The sequence below is a fragment of the Chiloscyllium plagiosum genome, unplaced genomic scaffold (genome assembly GCF_037043375.1).
Source record: "Chiloscyllium plagiosum isolate Xiang-an unplaced genomic scaffold, Cpla_swu_hap1 HiC_scaffold_13, whole genome shotgun sequence".
Taxonomy (NCBI): Eukaryota; Metazoa; Chordata; class Chondrichthyes; order Orectolobiformes; family Hemiscylliidae; genus Chiloscyllium; species Chiloscyllium plagiosum.
In genome coordinates this window covers 18980094-19003617 of record NW_028270151.1, presented here as the reverse complement: position 1 = coordinate 19003617, position 23524 = coordinate 18980094, and the positions used below count along the sequence as shown (strand labels likewise).

Below are 23524 nucleotides of genomic sequence, written 5' to 3'. Positions count from 1 at the left end.
CTATAAAAGACTGTGGTGGAGTCTGGATGAGTGGAGCTCCAACAAAATGTGGCACCATCCAGGACAAAGCAACCCGCTTGATTGGTACCACATTGACAAGCATTCACTCCCTCCACCACCGATGCTCAGTGGCAGCAGTGAGTACTGTCAGCAAGATGCACTACATCAATTCACTGGAGAAAGTTAGAGGGCATCTTCCAAACGCATGGCCACTTCCATTCAGAAGGACAAGAGCAGCAGACACATGGGAACACCACCACCTGCTAATTCCTCTCCAAAACAGTCCGTATCCTGAATATATCGCCGTCTCTTCCCGGAACTCTCTTCCTAACAGTATTGTGAGTTTATCCGCACCAAATAGACTGCAGCAGTTAAAATTGTCAGTTCACCATCATCTTCTGAAAGGCAACTAGGGAAAGGCAGTAAATACTGGCCCCACCAGCAATCCTCACAGCTCATGAATAAATTTTTTAAAAACTGATTGTTTTAAGTTATTATCACCATATGCCTTGATATCTTTAATATCTGAGACCAAGACAGTATCTGTCTTGAATGCACTCAATGATTGAGCATCTAAATCACTCTGAGGTAGAGAATTTCAAAGTTTCATTGCTCTCTAAGTGAAGAAATCCTTCTTCATCTCAGTGTTAAATGACTTGTCTCCTGGTTCTCACCCCACCAGCCAGTACAATTATCCTTTCCACAACTATCCCTGTTGAGCCGTGTAAAAATTATATTTGCTATGGTAGTACAACAGCTCTTGTGAAACCAAAGCATTTAATGCCCACTCCCCTCCACCCGGTGCTGCTATGGCAACCCTGAATTCCAAAGATAACAACCGTCCTTGTTCCATGTAAGGCTGTCGTGCAAATGCTGTGAGTTATGTATTTCCTGTAATTTGGGCATTACTAAACTATGTCTGACCAAGTATAAAGACTTGTATTTGTACAGCGCCTATCACAATTTGATATGTCCATGTACTTCACAACCACTGTTATAAAATAGGAAACACTGCAGCAATCCATTCTCACACAGCCAAGTGTTAATGAATCCAGGGAGGCTGAATGAGGAACAACTGCTGACGAAGACATTGCAGAGGAACTGTCCTTTTCTTCAAAACACTGTCATGGATCTTTTATGTTCAGGTCAGAGGGTAGATTGATCCTTGATTCGCTTCTAAATTCCAAACATCGCACATCTGACAGTGCACTTCCCCTTTGGTACTGGACAGCAGTGTCAACCTAAAGGATGGAATCTGGCACCTTTTGACTCAAAGAAAAGAGTGCTACTCCATGAGAACTTGCACACAGGAAGATTACATGCAGAATGAAAGGTCAGATCCCTCCAATTTACCTGCTGTATTAGAATCCCTACTGTGTCGAAACAGGCACTTCGGCCCAACAAGTTCACACCAACCCTCCAAAGAGTAACCCACCCAGACCCATTCCCCTACACTTACTCTTGACTTATCCACCTAACCTATACATCCCTGAACACTATGGGTAATTTGGCGTGGCCAATTCACCCAACCTGCACATCTTTGGATTGTGGGAGGAAACTGGAGCACCCGGAGGAAACCCACGCAGACACCGGGAGAGAATGTGCAAACTCCCCACAGTCAATCGACCGAGGCTGGAATCAAACCCAGGTCCCCGGTGCTGTGAGGCAGCAATGCTAGCCACTGAGCCACCATGCCACCCCAATTTCAAGAGAATGGCAACTGTTATAGTGAAATTATTCAGCACTGATGGAACCAGTGATGGAGATACACTCTTTTCTCCCTACTCATAAACTAGCTTTCCTTACTAACTTTACTGCACAAACCTTTTATTTCAAAAGAGGCACTAAAACTGCTGGAAGTAGCCAATTCCATTTGTGTCCCTTTCTGCAAAATGTGCCATCAAATTTAAGTCAGGCCAAATACATGAAGAAACAAAGGATTATAGAAAAAGAAACACTTTGAACAAGAGATTCTTTCTCCATGCTTTGAGATGATGACAAGAATGCAACCATTTTGATTTAAGTTGTTTATACCAGCTCAAGGAATTTGAATTTGCTGTCCTTTGCTTTTCTGCCAGATTGTCAGTAAGCAACACTCTGGATACATTGAAAACCTCAGATCTAGTGACATTTTAATGTGGCAAATGAAATACAAAAAGGCTGCATTGTAAGGCTGAGAACAGCAAAGACAATTTGCATTTAGTTGAGAGGATCCTACAAGTCACTGGCTACTGACAGGAATTTGTGAATGGGCTCCTTCCCACTCCAGTCCATGGAATAAACAGCTAATAAAACATTTCTCCCCAGTTTGGGAGCCGCTTGAAATGCATCTAACAGCTGAGGTGACAGTGAGGGTATCTCTGTGTGAACTACAGCAAAGGGTGGGAAAGTTCACCTTGAAAAGCACCTAGAAAGGTGTGGATGTGTGTGTGTGTGTGTATGTGTGTGTGTGTATGTGTGTGTGTGTGTGTGAGTGTGTGTGAGTGTGTGTGAGTGTGTGTGTATATGTGTGTCTGTATGTGTGTGTGTGTGTGTGTGTATATGTGTGTCTGTATGTGTGTGTCTGTATGTGTGTGTGTATGTGTGTGTGTGAATGTGTGTGTGTGAGTGAATGTGTGTCTGTATGTATGTGTGTGTGTGTGTGTGTATATGTGTGTCTGTATGTGTGTGTGTGTATGTGGGTGTGTGTATGTGGGTGTGTGTGTGTGTGTGTGTGTGTATGTGTGTGTGTGTGTGTGTGAATGTGTGTGTGTGTGTGTGTGTGTGTGTGTGTATGTGTGTGTATGTGTGTATACATGTGTTAAAAAAGTTTTAGGGAATGGTTGTTTCATCTTGTAGGGAAAATATCACACACTGCTCTCTCACCCTGCCTCCACCATGCTTCCAGCCAATGCATCCCAAACTAGGCTGTTCACTGTGTGAAAAGGTTTTCTCTCACCTCGCATTAACTTCTTTTGCAAAACACTGAAACTGTTCCCTCTAATTCTCAATCCATTTATGAGTGGAAACTGTTTCTCCCCATCCACTCTGTTCAGACTCCCCATGATTCTGAAAACTTTGATCAAATCTGCCCTCAGCCTTCTCTTCTCCAAAGAAATCAGACCCAGCTTCTCCAATCTATCCTCGTAACTGAACTTTCTCCTTTCTGGTACCATTCCCATAAATTTATTTTCTACTCTCTCCAATAGTGTGATGCCCAGAACTATATACAATACTCTAGCTGAGGTCTAACCACTGTCCAATATTGGTTCTGCATAACGTCCCTGACCTAGTATTCTATGTCCTTAATAGTGAAGCCTAGAATATTGTATACTTCAATTGCAGCTCTCTCTTTCTGTCTTGCCACCTTCAATGACTCGCTGCTTCTGCATATCCTTTAGAGCAATATTGATCTGTCCATTCCAGCAACTGATTAATCTTATTTGAAGGTGCACACTACCCTCCTTACAATTTACAATTCTTCCAAGATTTGTGTCATCTGTATCGTTAGAAACTGTCCTTTGCACATAAAGATCTGGATTTATTAATATACGTTTAGGAAAAGTAGGAGTATTAATACTGACCCTAGGGAATCTCCTCTGCAAACCTTGCTCCAGCCTGAAAAATTCCCATTAATCGCTGCTCTTTGTTGCAATCACTCAGCCAATTTGTATCCACGTTCTTGTCCCTTTTATTCCATGACCTACAACTGTGCAATGGTTAATTTGGTCCCAATCCAATTCACTAAGCCAATGTCAGCAGTACATATCAGTGCGTAATTCACCTCCTGACTTCCCACCACTTAGGAGGCACATGTCAAGAATGTGATGAATGCTCCCCACCTGCCTGGATGGATGCAAGTCCGACAACACTCAAGAAACTTGACACCATCCAGGACAAAGTAGCACAGGCTTGACTGGCACCACGTTCACAAGTATCCACTCCCTCCACCACCAACGCTCAGAAGCAGTAATGTGTAGTATCTACAAGATGCACTGCAGAAATTCACCAAGATTCCTTACACAGCACCTTTCAAACCTATGTCCACTTCCATCCAGAAGGACAAGGGCAGCAGATGCATGAAACATGACTTCCTCTCCAAGTCACTCACCAACCTAACTTGGAAATATATCACCATTCCTTCAGTGTCACTGGGTCAAACCCAGTGGAACCTATTCCCCAAGGGTATTCGGGGTCTACTTAGGGCGACAGTTCAAGGCAGCAACACCCCACCACCTTGTCCAGGGAAACTAGGGATGGGCAATAAATGTTTTCCCAACCACATTCCATGAATGCAGTTGAGAAGTTGAATTGGTTGGAATTATATTTGCTGGAATTCAGAAGAATGTGAAGCTAGAAATTTCTAACAGGATTAGGCAGGCTAAATGCAGGAATGATGTACCTGGTGACACAAGGTCACAACCAGGAATCACATTCTGAGGATATGGGGTAAATCATTTCAAACTGAAATGAGGAGAAATTTCTTCCTCTAGGGAGTGGTGAGCCTGTGGAATTTACTCCCACGGGAAGCAGTTGAGGCCAAGACATTGTATGATTTCAAGAAAGAATTGGATATAGCACTTGGGATGAAATGGATCAAAGGATATGGGGGAGAAAGCAGGAACAGGTTATTGAGCTTGATGATCAGCCATGATCAGAATGAATAGCAGAGTAGGCTTAAAGGGCCGAATGGCCTACTCCTGCTCCTATTTTTCTGTTTCAATGTTGCTAAATCCTGAGATTTCCTCGCCCCTCTTGCCAGATCAGTGGGTGGCAGCCTTAACTGAGAAATCCCACATCTCATGGCCAATTTGTATGAGACAACATGTCTATTTGTACTGGTGAAAATGTAAGGGCATTGACCACAATTTGTCATCTGTAAAGAATAAAACTAGGGCGGCACAGTGGCTCAGTGGTTAGCACTGCTGCCTAACAGCACGATCGACCCAGGTTCAACTCCAGCCTCGGGTGACTGTCTGTGTGGAATTTGCACATTATCCCCATGTCTGCGCGGGTTTTCTCTGGGTGCACTGGTTTCCTCCCACAGTCCAAAGATGTGCAGGCAGGGTGAATTGGCCATGCTAAATTGCCCATTGTGTTAGGTGCATTAGTCCGTGGGAAATGGGTCTGGGTGGGTTAGTATTCAGAGGGTCGGTGTGGACTTACTGGACAAAGGGCCTGTTTCCACACTGTAGGGAATCTTATCTAATGGCTGACAGCATTCCTGACACACGTAGAAGACCATGGTCTCTCTTCAATGCAAAGGCAGGAAATATTACTTCATGGAGGTTCAGGGCCAGCACTGCCTCACACTCAAAGACTCACTGACCTTCAATAACAATATCAACTTGCAATTCTACAACATGCTTAAACATCAAAAATGTTCAAAGGTACATTGCAACAGAATGAATTTTCTCAGGTTCCAAAAAGAACCACTAGATGGAGCACCAGCTGAACGATGGCAAAGTATAGGTAAAAACAATGACTGCAGATGCTAGAAACCAGATTCTGGATTAGTGGTGCTGGAAGAGCGCAGCAGTTCAGGCAGCATCCGAGGAGCAGAAAAATTGACGTTTCGGGCAAAAGCCCTTCATCAAGAATAAAGGCAGAGAGGCTGAAGCATGGAGAGATAAGCTAGAGGAGGGTGGGGGTGAGGAGAAAGTAACATAGAGTACAATAAGTGAGTGGGGGAGGGGATGAAGGTGATAAGTCGGGGGCGGGGGGAGGGTGGAGTGGATAGGTGGAAAAGAAGATAGGCAGGTAGGACAAGTCATGGGGACAGTGCTGAGCTGGAAGTTTGGAACCAGGGTGAGGTGGGGGAAGGGGAAATGAGGAAACTGTTGAAGTCCACCTTGATGCCCTGGGGTTGAAGTGTTCTGAGGCGGAAGATGAGACGTTCTTCCTCCAGGTGTCGGATGGTGAGGGAGCGGCGGTGAAGGAGGCCCATGACCTCCATGTCCTCGACAGAGTGGGAGGGGGAGTTGAAATGTTGGGCCACAGGGTGGTGGGGTTGATTGGTGCGGGTGTCCCGGAGATGTTCCCTAAAGCGCTCTGCTAGGAGGTGTCCAATCACCCCAATGTAGAGGAGACCGCATCGGGAGCAACGGATACAATAAATGATATTAGTGGATGTGCAGGTAAAACTTTGATGGATGTGGAAGGCTCCTTTAGGGCCTTGGATGGAGGTGAGGGAGGAGGTGTGGGCGCAGGTTTGGCAGTTCCTGCGGTGGCAGGGGAAGGTGCCAGGATGGGAGTGTGGGTTGTAGGGGGGCGTGGACCTGACCAGGTAGTCATGGAGGGAACGGTCTTTGCAGAAGGCGGAAAGGCGTGGGGAGGGAAATATATCCCTGGTGGTGGGGTCTTTTTGGAGGTGGCGGAAATGTCGGCGGATGATTTGGTTTATGTGAAGGTTGGTAGGGTGGAAGGTGAGCACCAGGGGCGTTCTGTCCTTGTTACGATTGGAGGGGTGGGGTCTGAGGGCGGAGGTGCGGGATGTGGACGAGATGCGTTGGAGGGCATCTTTAACCACGTGGGAAGGGAAATTGCGGTCTCTAAAGAAGGAGGCCATCTGGTGTGTTCTGTGGTGGAACTGGTTCTCCTGGGAGCAGACACGGCAGAGGCGGAGGAATTGGGAATACAGGATGGGCAAGAGTGATGATGAAATTCTTTTGTTGAGTTCAATGAACTCTGGTTGCAGAGGGAGTACTGAGGGAGTGCTGCACTCTCAGAGATTCTGTCTTTCAAATGAGACACAAAAATCAGGGCCCTGTCTGTCTTCTCAGGTGAACGTAAAGGATCCTGTGGAACTATGGTGAAGCAAAGTGGAATCCGTTCTCTCCAGTGTCCTAGTCAATATTGACCCCCGAACCAATATCGAGAAATTGTTTTAAAAATGACTGGTGCAAGCAAGTAAGTGCACAACTTAATGGCTATGTCAGCAATGTACTTATTTTATAATGGCAAAACACACAAGGAGGCCATTCAGTCCATCATGTTGCTGGGGAGAGATGGAGGTGCAATGATAATGTCACTACTGGTAATACGAGGCCTTTGATAATACTCTTGAGGACAGAGGTTCAAACCTCAATAGCTGCTGCTGGGTGCTAGTCTCTGTAATGGTGACCATGAAACTATCACTTTTTTTTCTCTAACATGCCATTCAGTTCACTAATGTCATTTAAGGATTCAACGGCAATTATAGATGGGCACTAGCCTTCTCAGTGACCCCATACCCTACATGTAAATATAAATAAAGCTGTAAATACACCGGCATATCCCTGACCTGCAAGAATTAAACCAATTCCAGCTATTACTAAACTTACAATTTGCAGCACACTCTAGATCATCACAGCTCTCACCTTTTTTTTAAAAAACATTCCTCCCTTGCTTTTTGTTAGTTTGTCTTAAACCTCGAGCCATTTGGTTACTGACCCTTTTTAACAGCTGGAAACAGTTTCTGTTTCCTGCCTTCATGATTTTGAATGCCTCTGTGAATCACACCTCTATCTTTCTCAGTGACTCCAGCTTTGCTAAATTACCAAAGCTCAGCATCATCATCCTATCTCTGTAAATCTCTTCTCTAAAGCATTAATAGTCTTCCTAAAACTGAACTCAAGCTGTGGCCTAGGCAGTTATTAATGACGATTAAGCACAACTTCCCTGCTTTTGTACTTTATTCCCCTACTAATAAACCAAGGATATAGTCTTACAACAGCCTGCTTAATTTCTTCTGCGGCCTCAAGATCTAATAGAGTACACCCCACAGATGCCAATGACTGACTAATGGATATTTTTAAAGTTCTTTGATTTTTTTTTTGCAGAACAAAGATCATCAAAAACACTGAGGGAGAGGCAAATAATTTCCATTGAGGAGACAAAGACACAGAAAAGTCAGACAGTGAAATTCGGGCACTCCAACACAGGACAGCCACAGATATTCAGTCGAATATGACATTAAAAAACACATGCGATTAATCTGACTCTGACCTGCCTGTCTGAAAATCCAACCCACTCACTTCCCACTGTGGGAGGTTCCCTGGATATGGACTAAATGGTCGGCTGGTGCCAGGAGTGTTTCCTTCCTACACCAGAGAATATTCAGCAAGTTCCAAGAGTTAACTGAATTCGATTGCAACTGCTGTTGGTCTACTTTTTTCTATCCATTTCTCTTTTTACCCATTTAATCTTCCTTTTTATCAAAGTGATCTTATTTCAACTAAACATTCACCTTGTCCCATCTATTAGAAAGGTGTGGGACTTAAGGCCAGCAATAATATTTTGAAAGTTTTTCCGATGAGTGCTTCAATGAATTTTGGAAATCACATACTACAAAATTCATTTCTCCTAATACATTTGCAAACTAAATCACAAATAGATTATTTTCCCCATAATAAACTAAGATCACCAGCACTGGAATCCGTTCTGTCCATTTAGTTCAAAAGAAAGTCTATACAAATGTAACATGCATTTTACCCGAGTAATGCCTGGAGTGAACAGATTGTTTTATGAGGAAATGTTGCGCAGGTAAAGCATGCAGACTGTGGAATGATGAGGAGTCAGAGGCATCTTAGAGTCAGAGATGTACAGCATGGAAACAGACTCTTCGGTTCAACTCTTCCACGCCAACTCTTCCACGCCTAATCTAGTCCCATTTGCCAGCATTTCACCCATATGCCTCAAAACCCTTCCCATTCATATACCCAACTAGATGCCTTTTAAGTGTTTCTCTGGCAGCTCATTCTACACATGCACCACTCTTTGCATGAAAGCGTTGCCCCTTAGGTCCCTTTTATATCTTTCCCCTCTCACCCTAAACCTATGCTCTCTAGTTCTGGACTGCCCCACCCCAGCGAAAAGACTTTGCCTATTTACCCTATCCATGCCCCTCATGATTTTATAAACTTCTATAAGGTCACCCCTCAGCCACTGACACCCCAGGGAAAACAGCCCCAGCCTATTCAGCCTCTTCCTATAGCTCAAATCCTCCAAACCTGACAACATCCTTGTAAATCTTTTCTGAACCCTTTCAAGTTTCACAACATCCTTCCAATAGGAAGACCAGAATTGCACACAATATTCCAAAAGTGACCTAACCAACGTCTTGTACAGCCACAACAGGACCTCCCAACTACTCTACTCAATACTCTAACCAATAAGGAAAGCATACCAAACATATAAGATCCTGAGGGATCTTGCTTGACAAGGTAGATGAGGATGGTTCCTCTTATGGGAGAATCTACAACTAGGGGTCACTGTTGAAAAAGAAAGAGTCATTCATTTAAAACACAGATCAAGTGATTTTTTAAAAATCTCTCACAAAGGGTTGTGGATCTTTGGAATTCTCTTCCTGAAAAGGTGGTGGAGCAGAACACTTGCATATTTTTATGATGGAGGTGGATAAATTCTTAATAAGCAAGGGGGCAAGAGGTTACAGAGGTAGGCAGAAATGTAGGTCTGTGGCTACAAGCAAGTCCTTAGTTATTTGGTCAATGGGCTGAATGGCCTGATCCTAACTCATATGTTCTTATGTTGCCACAAACTGCTAATGTGGGAAAATTCAGAAACCCAACAGGAAAGCCAAAACGTGAAGGTCAGGACAGCAACAAAACGGAGAAGAATGAGACAGAAGATGAGGCAAAGGAGAAGGTGAGGACTGCAGATGCTGGATTGGTCAGAGTCCAGAGTGTAGCGCTGGAAAAGCACAGCAGGTCAGGCAGCATCCGAAGATTCCTGATGAAGGGCTTATGCCTGAAATGTCGATTCTCCTCCTCCTCGGATGCTGCCTGACCTGCTGTGCTTTTCCAGCACCACATTCTAGACAGAAGATGAGGCAAATTGATGATTAAATGAAGCAACTCATTTACCACTGAAATTGCATCAGTTCTTTAACCTCAAAGTCGGAAAATAATGTACTCAAATCCCATTCCAGAGGATTAGCACAAAGGCCAGGCTGACAATCCGGTGTGACACTGAGAGAGCGCCAGGATGTCAGGGATGCTGTCTTTAGATGAGACATTGTACTGAGGCCCTTTCAGATGAGTACAAAATGTTCTATGGCACTGTGTAAAGGAGAATAGAAACTCTCCCTTAGCCAATTTCCTTATTGTTCATGTAACTTCACTCAGACAAGGGTATCTAGTTACGCTGTTCATTGATGTCTGTGAGGTCTGACTGTGTGTAAGTAGGCTCTTGGATTCCCACACATTACAGCAGTGACTATACATTAGAAGCACTTCATTGAGTTTAAAGCACTTTGAAGAACTTCAAGTTGTCATTTGAATGACAGTATTTCTGTCTCTTTTCTATGATGTACCATTAACATAATGTTTCTAAAGGAGTTTTGATCATAACCTTTCAGGCACAGACACTTAATCTAAATATAAAAATAATCTAAGGGCATTTTATAATTCAGAGCTCCTTCTCCAGGCCTTAATAGTGACAGACATTTCCTTCAGACAGAAGGAAAATTGTGTAGTCCCCAAAGTGGGCACCCTGGTGCCTACATAGATAGCTCTAGTTGCATGATGTCCTGAGCCAGAAGCTGTACAGATTACCTAATGGTTAATGATTACTGGTCCTTTAGACCTAGGAACTTTGCCCTAAGTATGATATTGGATTTAAACTGGCTATCAGTTTTCAGACTGAATATGCAGGATCACTGAGGAAGACATCAGACAGTGGTGGTGCGGGGTGGGGACTCCATGTATGTATGCACTGACTTGTGTGGCCATACATGAATTTGCCTTTTCCTATACCTGACCTGTCCCTCTTAGCTGTTTGCATTCAGTTATCCAGTTTTTTATTTGCCAGCACTTTGCAATGGCCTCACAATCTCTCTCCAGAGTTCAGTCAGGACAGTATCTTTGAGGTCTCAACAGCAAACCCCACCTGGGCCTGGGAACTCCTGTGCGTGCAAATATCAGGACCAGAACAGCTTTTGGAGCTGAACGTGCAAACAAGCATTCTTTTTCACAGACACAAAACATTTTCGAGAAAATAGACGACGAGTTTGAAGAAAGCAAATGCCACACATCTGCACCAAGGGATGAAGTTGTCTTGTGGTGGAGTGGAATTGTTCGAGCTGTTTTTCCAATGCTGATTGCAGCATGAAACAAATACATGGAAATGAGGCTTGACCCCATCTGTTTGGATCAAACGATGCCTGGATCAGAGACAAATATTGTTGGTGCTGATTCATCTGAGCAATGAGTCTGACTGGTCCTTTAAGGGATTACTCTTTCAACATTAGCTTGCCTCCCACTTGGTAATGACCTTTTCTCCAAGGGCTAAAATTATGGGGACAAATCAAATAGACTAGACTTGTAATCCTATGAGTACAGAAGATTAAGGGGATACTTAATTAAGTTAGTTTAAGATGATTAAAGAAATTAATAGGCGGACAGAAAGAAACTATTTCCTCTGGTGTCTGAGTTGTGACAGAGGGGCAGAATCTTCTAATCAGAGGCAGACTGCTTAGCGGTGAAATTCCTCTGGAACATTGTCCTTCATAGTGCTGCTGGGAGCAGGTCATCAGAGCTCAGTGGATATTTTTAAGATAAGGGTAGACAAGTTATCAAACCAAGGAGGGGAGATGGGAGTTAGATTAGATTTTTAGATTAGATTACATTACAGTGTGGAAACAGGCCCTTCGGCCCAACAAGTCCACACCGACCCGCCGAAGCGAAACCCACCCATACCCCTACATTTACCCCTTACCTAACACTACGGGCAATTTAGCATGGCCAATTCACCTGCCCCTGCACATCTTTGGACTGTGGGAGGAAACCGGAGCACCCGGAGGAAACCCACGCAGACACGGGGAGAACGTGCAAACTCCACACAGTCAGTCGCCTGAGGCGGGAATTGAACCCGGGTCTCAGGCGCTGTGAGGCAGCAGTGCTAACCACTGTGCCACCGTGCCGCCCAGTTGATATGCGTCAGATACAATCTAACTGAATGGACTGGAGAGGTACCGCGAGCTTGGATGAACTGAATAGTCTAATTCGATTCTTCGCAGGCTAAGGACTTAAAGCCCTCCCCAGGACTGTCGTGCTGAATCTGACAATTCAGTTGCAGTGCTGCATCGTAGAACCCATGTCATCTTCCAGATCTGTTCAAGTGGGCGCAAATGTCCACTATTGACCAAAGAATGAGGTGTTCTATGAGCCATTACTCATTTCTCAAATGCCACCAGAAACAGGGAGATTAGCTGGTCATTTACTTCATGGGGTTTTGAAAATGTGTTGTTAGCAGTTGCGTATGGCATGTACCTAGGAAATGCCAGTGACCATCCTTAAGCGTGAGGTGAAATTGGTAACGGCAAATTGGCGACTCTTCTGTATGAGTGACTAAAGCCATCTTTACCTCCAACATTACAACAAGCTGCATTTATATTGCTGCCCAATTCACAAGAAATATTTGAAGATGCTTTACAGTGCTAAAATGAAAATTAATTTTGGCTAAGCATGAGAAAGTGCTCTTCAGAAATTGCTTGGTCAAAGAGACCAGTTCTGAGGTTGGTCTCGAGGGAGAAGTGGAAGATTTAGGGAGGGAATTCGAGAGGGTGGTATATAGGCAGCTGAAGGCGTAACTAATCTATGTTGGTCTTTATTTTCCACAAGCAGCAGGCTGAATCCATGTACTTGTACCGTTTCTATATCCTCTCCTTTAATTACGTATCTAACCTATTCTTAAATGTTATTTATAGACTCTCCTTTGATACTGAACTCAGATGCAAGTGAGATCCACAGCCTCACCATCCATTTACAGAAAAGATTTGGTTATTCTCTGCCTACAACCTCTGTTAACACTCCTGTTGCTTAGAATTATTGAATAATAGAATCATCGACCACACACTCAGTGATAATTACTTCCACTTGGTTGTGCCATCTGAATAGGGAATCAGATACCTGTGAATCAGAGAGCCAGGGAGTGAAGGAAAGACAAAAAACAAAATATAATGGAGAGACGATTTAATTCAGCAGTCTGGAATGTGCAAAATGAAAGCTTTTGCTGTGTTCTCTCGTCAACTGCGCCCAAAGACAACAAAAGACTAACCTTTATTTTAAACTCCAGTTGACTGTTGATAGTGTACATCATCTCTGTGCGCTCCATTCGCCTTGCCCCTTCATTACACTGTCGCACCAGCTAACAAAAGATTAGGGAAAACGATTACTTCCTTCTGCTGTCATCACTTTACTTTAAACATGGTAAGGGGGCCTTGTTCATGTCATACATGATGTTAATCAGTCTTTTGAGATGGTAAAATGAGTCTCTGCTTGCCCTCTCAGGTGAATGTAAAAGATCCCATTCCCTATTCCCAAGATGAGCAAGAAAGTTATCCCCAAAATCCTGGCAACTTTTTGTCCAATGAGGAATGACATCTTTATCACCTCCCATAAACCTTTTCGCTCTTCATTTCCTGGGGCATAACTCCACAGAGTGCAACACTGCTGCAAGCACTGCCCCGATTCTCTCTCCCTGCCACCACTGATGGTTAATATTTCAGTCTTTTTCAGTAAACCGTGTAATTCTTCAAGTTTTTTTTTACTCTTTATCAGTGTTTAGACAAATTCAACACCCACCTTTCAAACAGTAATCAAGGATAGATTCACATTACTAAATGATCTAAGTTAATTATCTTTTACTCTTTCCTTTCTTCTTTAATCGTTTAGGGGGCGGCATGGTGGCTCAGTGGTTAGCACTGCTGCCTCACAGCGCCAGGGACCCACATTCGATTCCAGCCTCAGAGTATCTGTGTGGCATTTGCATTCTCACCCCATGTCTTTGTGGGTTTTCTGTGGGTGTTCTGGTTTCCTGCCACAGTCCAAAGATGTGTAAGTTGGGTGAAATGGCCATACTATGGCGTCCAGGGATGTGGGGGCTAGGTGGCTTGGTCATGAGGAAATATGGGGTTAAGTGGATAGGATAGAGATCTGGGTCTGGGTGGGATGCTCTTCAGAAGGTTGATACGGACTCGATAGGCCAAATGGCCTCTTTCCACATTGTAGGGATTCTATGATTCTTTCAGTAGATCATGTTTACGTGCTGGTGAAGTATGACAGACTGGTTTCACCTTCCCCTGGAAGTTGCTGCACCAGTCTTGCCAGATTACAAATTCATTCCTGACAGTGCGTGTAAGACAAGTCCGCAATTCCTTTCTAAATAAAGAATTTGAGAGTATTTATATCTAAAGAGTAACATTGCCCTGGGCTATGAGAACCATGCACTTGACATGCTATTTTCATTGATCAAGGGCTCTTGACAACTGGTCTGTCACATTCCATTCCATCGTACCTCTCCCAACGTGGGCAGGTTAATTACATCTTGAGTAGTCAATTTCCTGGGCACAATTTGTGGAATCTAACCCAGCTCTCCTCACAGGATTAATAAGTCTGCATGTAGCAAAGATCAGAAAGATGTTACCGAAGGTGCGATTGATGCGGTTTCCTGTATGTATACCTCAGTTAGAATGGCACAAGACAGAAAAAAATGCCCACAGCCCTTGTGACATTGTGAAAACTCAACATCGGCTGTGATTGTCCATAATTCTTTGGCACAACAGCAAGGTTTACTTACTAGTTAACCTGATTTCATGATGTTGGTTATTGGATAAATAATGACCAGGTCACCAGAAGGATCCTGATGAAGAGCTCTTGTCCGAAACATCGATTCTCCTGCTCCTCGGATGCTGCCTGACCTGCTGTGCTTTTCTAGCACCCGACTTTCGACTCTGATCTCTAGCATCTGCAGTCCTCACTTTCTCCTAGGATTTCCCCTCACCTTCAAGGTCATGCTGTGAGATCTTTTACATCCAAAATCAGATGACAGAGTTTCACTTTAACATCTCAGCAAAATGACAAAATATCTCTGGCAGTACAACACCTCCTTAGTACTGCATTGGAGAGTCAACCTGGATGTTGCACTCGTAACTCTGAAGTGGGGCATGAGCCCACAATCTGCTGTCTGATGACATCTAGGTGGACATCTATGTGCATGATTTTGATTCTAAACGTAGCTTCCAAGGAACCATGATTTGTACAGAAACAGCCTACTGAGAAAAAGCATGGAAACTTCCACAACAGAATGAAGACACAGCCATCCCTTTTTGAAGACCAATCCTATTTGAAGACAGCACAGACAAAATATAAGTGTGCCCCCTTGTAACGAAAGGTGGCTCCTGCATTAGGGGAGCCAGTTGACAGGCTCACCATGGAAGAATAAGGTCCCTCACCTTGCTAACTGCTTGCAAAGCCTTCTTGGCACATTCGTACTCTGGGGACTCTTTCGGCGTTTTCTGGCAAATGGTCTGCAAAGAGAATTTCAGGGTGTGACACATGAGGCAGCAGGTTTTCTTTCTGAACAAGTGCTGTGCTTCAACAGCCATTATCTTATTCGGGAAAATTAAAGATTAGCAGACCATTATTCATTAGCAACATCATTCCGTCCATTGGAAAAGAGAGATGCTGTCGGATATAGTGGCAGAGGGGGAAAAGCATGCAAATATGGGGGTATGGAGTTGGATGATTTGCCATGGGCAACATGGTGGCTCAATGGTTAGCACTGCCTTCTCACAGCCCCAGGGACCCGGGTTTGATTCCACCTTCAGACAACTGTCTGTGTGGAGTTTACACTTTCTTCCCGCTTCTGCCGGGTGCTCCAGTTTCCTCCACAGTCCAAAGATGTGCACATTAACCATGGGAAATGCAGGGTTACAAGGATGGGGTGGATCTGGCTGGGATGCTCTTCAGAGGGTTTGATGGGCTGAATGGCCTGCTTCCACACTATGATTCTATTCTATGATATAAAACAGCAGATCAGGCTCAAACAGCTGAATGGCCTATTCCTGCTCCTATATTTTAAACCACCCCACCCAACTATAACATCTGTTTGATATTTTGTATATTTATCTTGGTTTGAGACCTCCACTGTTAGATCATATCCACTATCGTCTACTCATATTTCGGCCAGCGTTTATAGTAAGAAGAGTTTATTTGTTTGAGCTTTTAATATCTGATTTGATCTAGAAACTTTTTAAAATCATTTTAACTGTATTTCCAACATTTCTCGTTTTTATTTCAGATATACAGCATCTGCAATACACTGTAAAGATCTATCAATCCCAGTTCTGGTCTTGACAATTGTCCTCCAGCCTCAATCGCTTTAGCCTGGGGCAGAGGGTTAAGAATGCTCCAAATTTCCAAGTCCTTTGTTGTATAAATACTGCCTGACATCATCCCTGGACAAATCCCTTGCTCAAATTTTGTTCTTCAAAATAAATTTGAGACTTTGCATTTTGGTAAGGCAAATCAAGACAGGACTTAATACACTTAATGGTAGGGTCCGGGAGGGTTTTGTCAAACAAAGAGGCCTGAGAAGACAGGTTCATAGTTCCTTGCAGGTGGAGTCATTGGTGGAGGGGATATTGAAGAAGACGTTTGGTACACTTGCCTTTATTGGTCAGTGCATCAAGTATAGATGTTGGGTGGTCATGTTGCAGCTGTACAGGACATTGGTTAGGCCACTTTTAGAATACTGTATTCAGTTCTGGTCATCCTGTTATAGGAAAGGTGTCGTTAAACTTATAAGGGTGCAGAAACGTTTTACAAGGGTGTTGCTGGGATTGGAGGGTTTGAGCTATAGGGAGAGGCTGAATAGGCTGGGACCTTTTTCCTTCGAGTGTTGGAGGCTGAAGGGTGGTTTTATAAATATTTATAAGATCATGAGGGGCATGGATAGCTTGACCAGCCAAGGTCTTGTTCCCAGAATACGGAAAACTAGAGGGCATAGGTTTACAGTAAGAGGGAAAAGATACAAAATTACCTGAGGGGCAACTTTTTCATGCAAACGGTGGTGCGTGTATGGAATGAGCTGCCAGAGGAAGTGATGGAGGCTGGTACAATTAAAAGGCATTTGGATGGATTCATGAATGGGAAGGGTTTTAGAGGGATATGGGTCAAATGCTGGAAAATGAGACTTGATATGTTTAGGACAACCGGTCGGCATGGACGAGTGGGATTGAAGGGACTGTTTCATGCTGCACATGCTACAACGCTAAGTATTCAAGTGTTCTTAAAGGTTTCAAACAAACAGCATACTGGGAAAAGGAGACAGAGGATCATAGTCTGTTTTTGCCACTTAATCAAGGCAGGAAATATTTCAAATCAGTTCTTACATCCATCAACAGCGGTAGCCTCGTCACCCGCTGCATTGGGAGGATGAGAAATGAAATCATTGGCAGGTTCCTGCACTCAGGATGGGCTTCAATCTTCGTCAGGATTTCTTTGAAGTTTGGATTTGTATTCCTGGAGAAGGGAAAAACAAAACAGAAAAAAATCTACAATTGCAAAGAGAAAGGGAGCCATGGGCATGGTAACATAATCACTACCCAAAGTTATAACCAGAACTATTCATGTGACGGATCTGTTAAAAACCAATAGGGTAGCTCACAAACCCTGTTTAACACATGCGGATAGAGTTTCCTGGGATTGTCTTTTAAGGTGCTGCCCCTTCTGCCCCAAGAGCTTGATGTCAGGGACACAGAGAGTGTAGGGAATGGGGAGAGAAGTTGCTGTCCATTTAAAGAACTTTTTCCATCACTGTGGGGATTTTATCTGCAGTACGAAGATGGGGTGTTGGTACTTAAATGTGTGTGTGTGTTGTGCGCACACGCACAGAGGGGGTTGTTGAAGAGCTGCCTTTTTGGGCTCTTGACTCCATTGGAGTTCCATCCCCTCCCTCAACATCCCTTTCCTCACAAACCTTGAGTTCCCTTCCCAGAGCTTCCACCACATTCCACACATCACCCCTTCCCAGACGCAACCCATCAACCTCAGCGTAGTGGGACTCACCTCCCAGTCCGGGCTGCATCATTGATCACTTTCTTCAGGGGCTGTTGGAGTTCCAGCAGTGGCCCTCAACTTGATCCCAACAGATGATCTCAAGCTCCCTCTATATCCCCATTCCCAGAATAGAGCTCCCTTTACTTGAGTCTAGTTCAAGATCAGTCATCCCAGCAGGTTGAGGCTCCTTGAACTTAATCCCAATAAACACATGACTCAATGTGAACTCATGACTTCTGTCCATCCCTTCAAGAAGAAAGGGAGGACTGCAGATGCTGGAGATCAGTGTCAAAAAGTTGGCACTGGTGGACCACAGCAGGTCAGGCAGCATCCAAGTTGACATTTTGGGCATAAGCCCTTCATCCTGAATGAAGTCCTGATGAAGGGCTTATACCCAAAACATCAACACTCCTGCTCTTCAGATGCTGCCTGATCTGCTATGCTTTTCCAGTGCCACACTTTTCAACCCATGCCTTCTATCCAGTACACCTAAGCTCTCACAACATGATCCAAACCTTCCTCCACTCTAACCCACTAAACTCAATATTCCTATATGTGTATGTTCTAGCATATTTCATAACAGGCTCCACCTCTGTCCACTTGAACTTGCATTGCTCCCTCAATTAATCGCCAAAGGCCCACCAAAAACAAAGCAATGAGGAGCAACATTTTTATTTACACAACATTGACATGAATACTCATCGGAGTATTCATCTGACCTACTTACAGGAGTTTCTCCAGTGTGCGTTGCTGGTAGATCTCATTGGAGCAGTACGTTACATAGGGTTCAAAGGTACATGTGGCATGTTTCTCAACAATGTCACTGATATCAGGTATCAGGGCATTCTGTTGGTACCTGGCCTCAAGCTCCTTGAAGAACCTGTCAAAGCAATACAAGAGAAGATCTCTTATCCAGAGGTTTAATGGTGTTCTCATTTTGTACAAACAATTGCTCCCGTATCAGTTTAAGAACCATTCCTACCACTTCATTTAACATTACTTCCAGCACCACAATCTCCAGCTTCATTCCCCATCCCACTCCCAACTGCAACTGGGAAAGTGCAGAATCTTTCATCCTGTCTTTGATACTAAATGAGGGACATGTTCTGAGGTTCCAGACAACAATGGGCAGAAGTGTCCTGACTGCTCTAGTCATACAAATAAAAATAATAATGTGGAGGAGTCAGTATTGGACTGGGGTGGACAAAGTTAAAAATCACACAACATCAGGTTATAGTCCAACAGGTTTATTTGGAAGCACTAGCTTTCAGAACACTGCTCCTTCATCAGGTAACTAATGAGGCTCGGTCATAAGACACAGAATTTTAGTAAAAGATCACAGTGCCATGCAACTGATACAATTTATTGAACAAACTTAGATTGCTGTTAAGTCTTTCATCTTTTAGAATGGATTGCAGGTTTCGGTTCATTAAAATATAAATCCCAGATCTTCTTTTAAGTCACATTCTCAAAATAACATAGGTTTTATAAAAAATGGTCAGACAATGCATTAAAGGTATGAGATTAGAGTCTGTCTGTATCCTAATCTTGAGTCAGACTGGTTCAATTTCCAAAGTGGAATTTACAAATTATTACATGAATTGACTGCTTGCAGATTGTGCATTTTTTAACAAAATAGAATGTATCTGCAAATATAATTCTGCAAATACAAATTCACTCCATAAACTTATATATGTGGTTGCGCGTGCATGAGAAAGAGACAGAGAGAGAGAGAGTGTGTGCGTGCGTGTACATGGGTGTGTCCATGTGAGTGTGAGAACATATGAGAGAGAGTGTGTGTTTGCATGTGTGCAAATTTGGTGAGGTGAGGTGTGTGTGTGTATGTGTAGTCAAGTGGGATCATCTGTAGTGTGACATGAACCCAACCTCCCAGTTGAGGCCATCCTCATGGCTACCAAACATGGCTATCAGCTTCTGCTCAGCCACCTTGTTTTGTTGCCTGTCCCAAAGTCCACCTTGGAGGATAGTCACCCGAAGATCCGAGGCCGAATGTCCCTCACCGCTGAAGTGTTCCCCGACTGCGAAGGAACATCCCTGCCTGGTGATCATTGTGCGTTGTCCATTCATCCATTGTCTTAGCGTCTGTTTGGTCTCACCAATGTACCATGCCTTGGGGTATCCTTGCCTGCAGCATATGAGGTAGACAACATTGGTCGAGTCAAATGCGTACCTGCTGTGTACGTGGTGGATGGTGTCCCCATGGGTCATGGTGGTATCCATGTCGTTACTCTGACATAACTTGCAGTGGTTGTCATGAAGAGTTGTACAGTATTGTGGTCGATGTCCTGAAAGGCAGTTTACTGCAAACAATGATCTGTTTCTGATTTGGCAGTTGTTTAAGGCGAGAAGTGGAGGCATAGGGAAGGTCTTGGCAAGATGCTCATCCTCATTGTTAATGTATTGCAGACTGCAAAGAACATGGCTCCACTGACCCCGATGCACTATACATTCTCTCATACACACACACGTACTCTTACATACTCACACACTCATACATAGACTGTTACATACTCACACACTCACGCAACCCCTCTCTCTTACATGCGCTCACAGTCATATGCACACACACATACACCCCCCGCACTCACACCCACGCAAGCCTCTCTCACAGGCTTATACCCCATCACACTCACACACACACTTTACCAATCTTGCACACATGCAAACACATACTCTCTCACATGCACACACTCACATGTACACTCTCTCTCACGCACACATATAAGTCTAAGGAGTGAATTTGTATCTACAGAATTATATTTGCAGATACATTCTATTTAACTCAAAAACTGCAGAAACTGCAGGCAGTCAATCCATGTAATCATTTGTAAATTCCACTTTGGAAATAGAACCAGTCTGACTCAAGATTGGAAGACAGACACCTTTAGTGCATTGTCTGAGCTGAGATGTCACCTATTTTTATAAAACCTTAAGTTATCTTGAGCATGTGATATAAAAGAAGCACTGGGATTTATATATTAATGAACTGAAACCTGCAACCATTCTAAAAAATGAAAGACTTAACAGCAATCTAAGTTTGTTCAATATATCGTATCAGCTGCATGGCACTGCAATCTTTTGCTATAAATTCTGTGTCTTATGGTCCTGCTTAACAACTTCCTGATGAAGGAGCAGCGTTCTGAAAGCTAGTGCTTCCAAATAAACCTGTTGGACTACAACCTGGTGTTATGTGATTTTTAACTTAATAAAGATAAGGACAATTTAATATAGTGAGCCAAGATCTCTCTAAAGGACAGTAGTTAGGAAGAACAGAGCAATTGAGCAGCCTCTTGCTCTAAATTGTAATATAGGTGTTAACAGTGCCTCAGTAATAACACTTACTCTGCCTGAGAAGAAACACTCATGGGATTCAATGGCATCTAATAAAGAACGTTTTGACTCATAGCTGATTCATTAAAATCAGTAACCCTACTTTATTGTGTACCCAGTGCAATTTTACAAACTTTGCAATTTTATCAATGAACATTTATAGAACATAGAACATACAACAGTACAGCACAGAACAGGCCTTCCAGCCCACCATGTTGTGCTGACCATTGATCCTCATGTATGCACCCTCAAATTTCTGTGACCATATGCATGTCCAGCAGTCTCTTAAATGTCCCCAATGACCTTGCTTCCAATGTCCCCAATGACCTTATGTTTTCAGAAAAATTCAACCGCTGCCTTTTAGAACAAACAAGAAATAAAATTTCTGTTTTTCATTTAAGCTGTGTCATCCCGACAGCTCATTCAGTGACAACAGTTACCAAGAAGATGGCAAGGACTGGCAAGGAGAAAAGATGGATTCCAATTCAAAATAATTGCCCAAAGGAGCAGAGGGGAGAAAGGAGTAATATTTATTTTTATGTGGCAAGTTCAGAACTGGAATGTGCTGCCTGAAGCAGACTCAATAGACTTTAGAAATGAAACAAGATAAATATTTTACTTGAAGGAAAATGGCTCAGCATTCTAAGAAACAGAACAAGACTGAAAGGGAACTCGTTCAAAGAGCAGGCATGAACTAGCATGATGCACATTATGACCTCGTAGCTGATGTTTAACTTGAAAAATCAATTTCCCATCGCTTTATGCAAGTGTTTGTTAAACTTTGTAAACATTTGTCATTAAAACCTGTTTTCTTTCACCTCGAATTCAATGAAAAGAGCCTCATTATTATCTTCTGTTCAACAGGTGACGGTTGTAAAATATTAAATTCTATAACCCCGAAATTCTGTGAATCTCACTCTGTCTTTGGGATATAATTTCTTACTATTGATTTCCACGCTGCAGTTAGTAATATACAAGATGAAAGCAACCGTTATAAATCTGCCTTTGGAGACACTGCACCAACAGCAGTGAACATGTTCGTCTTAGGCCACAGACAGGTCCTAAAAAGGACTGAAGACTAAAATGATACAAAGCATTCTGATGGAGTCTATGGGCTAGGGTTGTAAACATTTCAGGATTCCTGGAGTCTTAGGGCAGTGGGAAGTGAGGTGGTCACCTGATCATGCCTTTAGTGAACACTTCTAGTCACATGGCTGGATATAGTGGGAGTTTCTTTATCAAAGTGGGTGTATTTGGAGATCAACCATCTCTCTCCCACTTCCTGAGCCAGTTCTCAGCCCTAAGGTTGGCTGCAATGGGCCTGTCTGGGAAAGGGGGAACATCAGGGGTCTCCACACAATGGATTATGACAGGAAGAGTAGACGGGTTCAGACGTAAAGGCACTCACCATTTCCCCAACAAACCATAAGACCATAAGGCACAGGAGCAGAAATTAGGCCATTCAGCCCATCTAGTCTACACCGCCATTCAATCATGGCTGATAAGTTTCTCAACCCCATTTTCCCACTTTCTCCCCATAACCCTTGATCCCCTTGACAATCAAGAGCCTATCTATCTCTGTCTTAAATACGCTCAATAACCCTGTCTCCACAGCCTTCTGTGGCAATTAATTAAACCAACAGGTGTTTACAACATTAATTACATGGTGGGCATGGCTGTTATAGTGAAGCAGATCCCAATTTAACCCCAGATTCTGGCAGCCATTCATGTCTTCTGCTTACACATCCCACAGCTCTCCAACAGCTTTTAAATCTTAAACAATATCTTAAGGAGTAGAGTGAAGAAGTTTGAGGATAGGTGTGATCCAGAGCTTCAGGCTTCGGCATCTGGAGACATTGTATTCTTTATTCTTTCATGGTGATTTTACTGTTGCATGTGTTTAATTGCCCTGACAAGTGAGTAGCTGAGAAACATTAAGGAAGAAGGTGCCATCAGTGTTGTTCAGGACATCCAAAAACACTTTGCAGCTTTTTGAAATAAATCTGAAGGGTCACTGTTGAAATACAGGAAATGTGAGAGCCAAATTCAAGTTTGTGGGACACTTCTGTGTGCAATGTGAGACTGACCAGATAATCTTGTTTTCCGGTGATGTTGCTTTGTCTCCCTTTGTGAAAGAGTCTAAGTTATCCGGCATTCGATTATCCGACTATTGGATTATCCGGCAAGATCACAAGGTCCCAATCATTGGCTAAACAATGTTAGCTGGCATTCGATTATCCAGAATTCGATTAACTGAACGAAATATTCCTTGCCGGTGTCCATTGGATAATCGAGGTTCCTCTGTATATGTCAGGAAACCCCATGAAGTCAAGGTGTTAAAAGTGGCGGCCAAG

The 23524-nt window shown here is 43.4% G+C and overlaps 1 protein-coding gene across 4 annotated transcripts in view; it reads right to left on the bottom strand.

Annotated features, from left to right (window-relative positions):
* LOC122555663 (rho guanine nucleotide exchange factor 26-like) overlaps positions 1-23524 on the bottom strand; it is a 216337-nt gene that overhangs the window by 59886 nt on the left and 132927 nt on the right. For all 4 annotated transcript variants that reach the window (XM_087993352.1, XM_087993351.1, XM_087993350.1 and 1 more), the window contains 4 exons: positions 18547-18699; positions 17153-17282; positions 15212-15286; positions 13036-13125 (listed from right to left, as the gene is read on the bottom strand). In XM_087993352.1, coding sequence (XP_087849478.1) covers positions 13036-13125; positions 15212-15286; positions 17153-17282; positions 18547-18699 — 448 coding nt within the window. The remainder of the gene's footprint in view (positions 1-13035; positions 13126-15211; positions 15287-17152; positions 17283-18546; positions 18700-23524) is intronic.